General features: G+C 34.1%; 1 protein-coding gene across 1 annotated transcript; it reads left to right on the forward strand.

Annotated features, from left to right (window-relative positions):
* The first annotated feature begins 239 nt into the window (after positions 1 to 239).
* Positions 240 to 4,742, forward strand: LOC107692156 (putative GPI-anchored protein PB15E9.01c). The gene is made up of 12 exons (XM_016491106.1): positions 240 to 314; positions 672 to 735; positions 1,073 to 1,147; positions 1,281 to 1,325; positions 1,464 to 1,619; positions 1,800 to 2,224; positions 2,519 to 2,580; positions 2,808 to 2,974; positions 3,189 to 3,331; positions 3,448 to 3,509; positions 3,735 to 3,895; positions 4,093 to 4,742. Exons 2-12 carry the CDS (start codon positions 696 to 698, stop codon positions 4,176 to 4,178), a joined length of 1,422 nt encoding a protein of 473 aa, XP_016346592.1. The 5' UTR covers positions 240 to 314; positions 672 to 695; the 3' UTR covers positions 4,179 to 4,742.

A 4,742-nucleotide genomic window follows, 5' to 3' on the forward strand; every position in this document is an offset into this window, starting at 1 on the left:
TAGTTTTACTAGTGATGGCACAAAGTGTTAAAAGATGTAAAAACACATTTTTTCAGCCATGATTTTTCAGTTTGCCATAATTGGTTGTACAGTCATCATGTACCATCACGTACATACCAGGAAACAAATCTATTTATTTTGGTATTGTTGTTCCTCAAGTTTGTCAGCAAACTCTCATTGGTTGGTTCTTCAAATGAAAAAAACCTTTCTCACTTTAAATATCAGTTCACCTGTCTGCAGGGATTTTTTAGAGGTAACACGAACTTGCTATAAGGATTAACTTGGATTGCCTTTTGTGGTGCAATATTTAAAGAGTAAGTAGAATTTTTTTTTCAGTTGTTCTGTATCCAATCAATTTGCTATAAACTGTTATGAAAATTAATCTAACTTTAACAAGACAAAGATTATGTAACAAGTGTGTGCTTTTTTGTAAATCATAATGCAAACTTTGTGTGGAATATATTATCATGTTTTATTAAATCTGTAAATGCTTGGTCAATCTAACTGTATTTGTTTGTTTCTTATGCAGCTCTTGATACTTTTTGAAATTTTTATATCAAGCGTACCACCCATGTGGATTTTTAAATAGATTTTATTCTGTTATATTATAAAATGTGTTTGATTTTTGAACTTTGCTGCATTATACATATATGCTTCATTTTCATTTTTAGGCATACTGCTAAAAGGACATAGCAATGGAGTGGAGGATTATAGTACCTGTTCTGTGTCTAATTGGTACGAACCAAGTAGTGATGCTTGTTCTACATAATTAGTGATAGTTATTGTTCATCATTGCATTTAAATTACAAAATGACTTCATGGTCAGAAACTATATGTTTAAAATAAAATCATAATAACAACAAGAAAGGATAGTGAAAAAGAAAGTGACAAACATTCTAATCATACTTTTCCAATAAGTGATTTTCACAATAATCCAGCTGTGATAGCTGTATTATCATAATTACAAAACTAGCAGTTCATCGTTAATGTCCAAAATCAAAGTAATAATATTAATGATCATTTTGTTTTGTTTTGCTACCATGCCTCATTTTCCTAATTTCACCTTAAACAGGAATCCTACATGTGCGAGGAAATGCTGCTCAGTCCAGCAGTACCACCAGCATCATCAGCACCAACGCCATCACTGGTCAGTGTGTGTTTACAGATTTATCTTAATTTGATCATTTTACTGTCGTTAAATCAGGACTCAAAGGCACATTAATTATGAAACACTTTTGTTGATCTGTGTCCCATTTTACTTTTACCCAAAATAAAAAAAGTAACTTCAAATCCAACTGCAACTGCGAGTAAAACTGCAACTTCAAATCCAACTGCGAGTCCGAGTAAAACTGCAACTTCAAATCCAACTGCAACTGCGAGTAAAACTGCAACTTCAAATCCAACTGCGAGTCAAACTGCATCTTCAAATCCAACTGCAACTGCGAGTAAAACCGCAACTTCAAATCCAACTGTAACTGCGAGTAAAACCGCAACTTCAAATCCAACTGTAACTGCGAGTAAAACCGCAACTTCAAATCCAACTGCAACTGCGAGTAAAACTGCAACTTCAAATCCAACTGCGAGTCAAACTGCATCTTCAAATCCAACTGCAACTGCGAGTAAAACTGCAACTTCAAATCCAACTGCAACTGCGAGTAAAACCGCAACTTCAAATCCAACTGTAACTGCGAGTAAAACTGCAACTTCAAATCCAACTGCAACTACAAATCCAACTGCAACTACAAATCAAACTGTAACTACAAATCCAACTGCAACTACAAATCCAACTGCAACTACAAATCCAACTGCAACTTCAAATCCAACTGCAACTACAAATCCAACTGCAACTGCGAGTAAAACTGCAACTTCAAATCCAATTGCAACTGAGAGTCAAACTGCATCTTCAAATCCAACTGCAACTGCGAGTAAAACCGCAACTTCAAATCCAACTGTAACTGCGAGTAAAACCGCAACTTCAAATCCAACTGCAACTACAAATCCAACTGCAACTACAAATCAAACTGCAACTACAAATCCAACTGCAACTATTCTTCAATCTACGACTCCAGCTACAACAGTCTCTACACCAGCTGCAACCACCCCTACACCTGCTAACACTGCATCCCTTAATTTGGTGTTCAAACTTACTAAAACCTTCAAGCCCATCTTCTCCGATCTGAATAATCCTGAGACCAAACAGCTGATAGAAGAGATCACCAATGCGGTAATATTTTTCTCCAATGAGGCATCGTTATTGATTGCAGTAGCAGTAGATACTGATAATTCTGTGTATTGGCAATATTAAAAATAAATATAACTGGTCGTATATGTTTTTTCGTGGTGTATAATTAGCTAAATACTTACTTTTTAGTCTACCTGAACTAAATGTCGGTTTTAAAACTACAATTCTTGCAGGAAAATTTGATCTGAAAAATAGAAATGATGTTTCAATAGAAAATAGAAATGAAATTTATGTAAATAACATATGTTTTTATGATTATTTATCTATCTTTTACAGTTTACTCCAATTTACCGGAAACGGTTTTCAAACTTCCGTCGCATGTTTATTCGAAAATTCAGGTAAAACAGTACATTCACTTATGGTAATTCGCAAACACCCTGTTTAAATCTCATCAAATTAGGTGGATTCATGCATGATTTATTTTGATTAGTTGATTGCTTTCTCAGCTGATTGTTTGGTTAATCAATTTGTTAATCAAGTGACCATTTGATTGTTCCATTTGGCCATTCAGTTGTTTGTTGGTTAATTATGCCTGACTGTGTTTCAATATGCTTGTTCCCCACAGTGCGGGCTCAGTTGTGACGGATTCTGTGCTTGAGTTTAACAACACAGACGCTAGTCCTAATCTGACAGAAGTGAAAAACACATTTGTTGATGCAATTACATCTGGAGATTTCAACTTTACAGTTGATAACACATCCATCAGTGTTTCCGATATCACAACAACCAATGGTCAGTGTATATTTAAAGATGTATTTTCTTTCCTATTAGACACTTTCCTATTAGACACACACACATACATTGTGGGAGGTGCAAAACTTTGCCTTTGTGGTTGAGATTCATTGCAAACTTGATATGGCTATTGAGTATTATTGAATTGTTTACCGTTTTCTCTTAATTCTGCCCTAAAAATCAACAAATTTCACAATTTCAACAACGACTCAAGCTACGACAATAGTCTCTACTACAGCAGACTTTAATCTTTCTGAATATAATGTGACCTTTACAATGAATGAAACCTTCAGCAGTGAACTATCAAATATCAGCTCTTCTCGAGCCGTAGCTCTGGCAAAGAATATCACTGCTCAGGTAAGTACTTTTTTCCTTTGATTAATGGTAATACTTTAGTTGGAAAACGATTTGAACATTTGTCTGGTTCACCATCATAGAATTTTAATCTCTCCTGTTTTATTCATTTATTATAGTTTGATGGAGTTTTCAAGAAACTTTTTTCAAACTTTGTTCGCTCGCTCATTTGGCGGTTCAGGTAAAGTCATAAAATTATTATCATTAAAAAAACAATCAATGCTCTGTTTAAAGCTCTGTCTGTTGCATCATCACATATTTGTTTTTCTATGTGTTTATTTATCAGCTGATTGATAATTTATTTGAGTGGTTTAATGGTTAGTTGCTTAGAAAGATCAACAGACCAGTAATTGCATACAGTTACAGTTTTTTATTTATCCCCTATTTTAACATTATTTCCTCTCAGGAGTGGCTCCATTATTGTAGATGGTCTATTGGGATTTGACAAAACTGGCACAAGTCCTACTGCGGCAGAGGTGGTTAAAGTCATAGTTGACAGTGCTAAAAATGGGACATTCACATTCAGAGTTGATTCACTATCTGTTACAGACCCATCAGGAGTCACTGGTCAGTATACATTTATATATATAAGTTTTCTTGTAATGATTTATAACTTTTTTTTTTTTAAAGTTTGATGGGTTCTGCAGCTCTAATTATACTACATAATAAATAATGCATTGACAACATCCAAAAAGACATTGTTTAATGGCCGTAATAGATGTGTCAATGATTAATGTACATTTCATTTCTTTTTATTACTACAGCTAACAGGTCTCCGGTCCTGGCTAGTATGATGACGGCTTTGTGGATGACCCTTGCATCACTCGTGGTGTCAGCTGTGATGCACTAAACACACAAAATCATGTCAACACAAAATGAACGTGGCATCTCTGATCTTTTCACATTCAGAATCAGCAAGTCACAAAGCAAAACAAGCCAAGTTATGATTTACTAGTCTTTCTTGCCACATATAGAGCCATAGTGATACGTATGGTATGGTATTTTGGTTTCTTTGGTTTACAAAAAGCACATTGTTTATGTGTACACTGAGCGGGAGAAAGAATGAGGATTGGTTTATTGGAACCAAATCTGAACATTTCTTTATGACACAGGAATGGCACAAGTGAAAGTTACCTATAAAGCTTATATGTTGTAATTCAAAATTTAGATGGTTTTGCTCTTCTGAAAATGGATTGAACAATAAACTATATATCTTTACCAATGTATTAATTAGATTATGAAGATGTGAAATCTATGTATTTAATCTTTAAGTAAATGAAAAATGTTCTGATAAATGCTCTGTATTCTGTGTTTTATGAAGTACTTATGTTTAATAAAATGAAGGTGGAATCCTGTTCCATTTGTAAATTCAGTGCTGCAAAAACTTTACAAATAAAAACTGTATCTAGATTAA

The sequence above is a fragment of the Sinocyclocheilus anshuiensis genome, unplaced genomic scaffold (genome assembly GCF_001515605.1).
Source record: "Sinocyclocheilus anshuiensis isolate Anshui unplaced genomic scaffold, SAMN03320099.WGS_v1.1 scaffold322, whole genome shotgun sequence".
Taxonomy (NCBI): Eukaryota; Metazoa; Chordata; class Actinopteri; order Cypriniformes; family Cyprinidae; genus Sinocyclocheilus; species Sinocyclocheilus anshuiensis.

What these genes read in the sequence shown, in the direction of transcription:
- LOC107692156 (XM_016491106.1), top strand. Translation starts at nt 696, where the DNA reads ATGGAGTGGAGGATTATAGTACCTGTTCTGTGTCTAATTG. An exon ending in TAGAAGAGATCACCAATGCG is followed by an intron (nt 2,225 to 2,518) that starts GTAATATTTTTC and finishes TATCTTTTACAG; the next exon opens with TTTACTCCAATTTACCGGAA. An exon ending in AGACCCATCAGGAGTCACTG is followed by an intron (nt 3,896 to 4,092) that starts GTCAGTATACAT and finishes TTATTACTACAG; the next exon opens with CTAACAGGTCTCCGGTCCTG.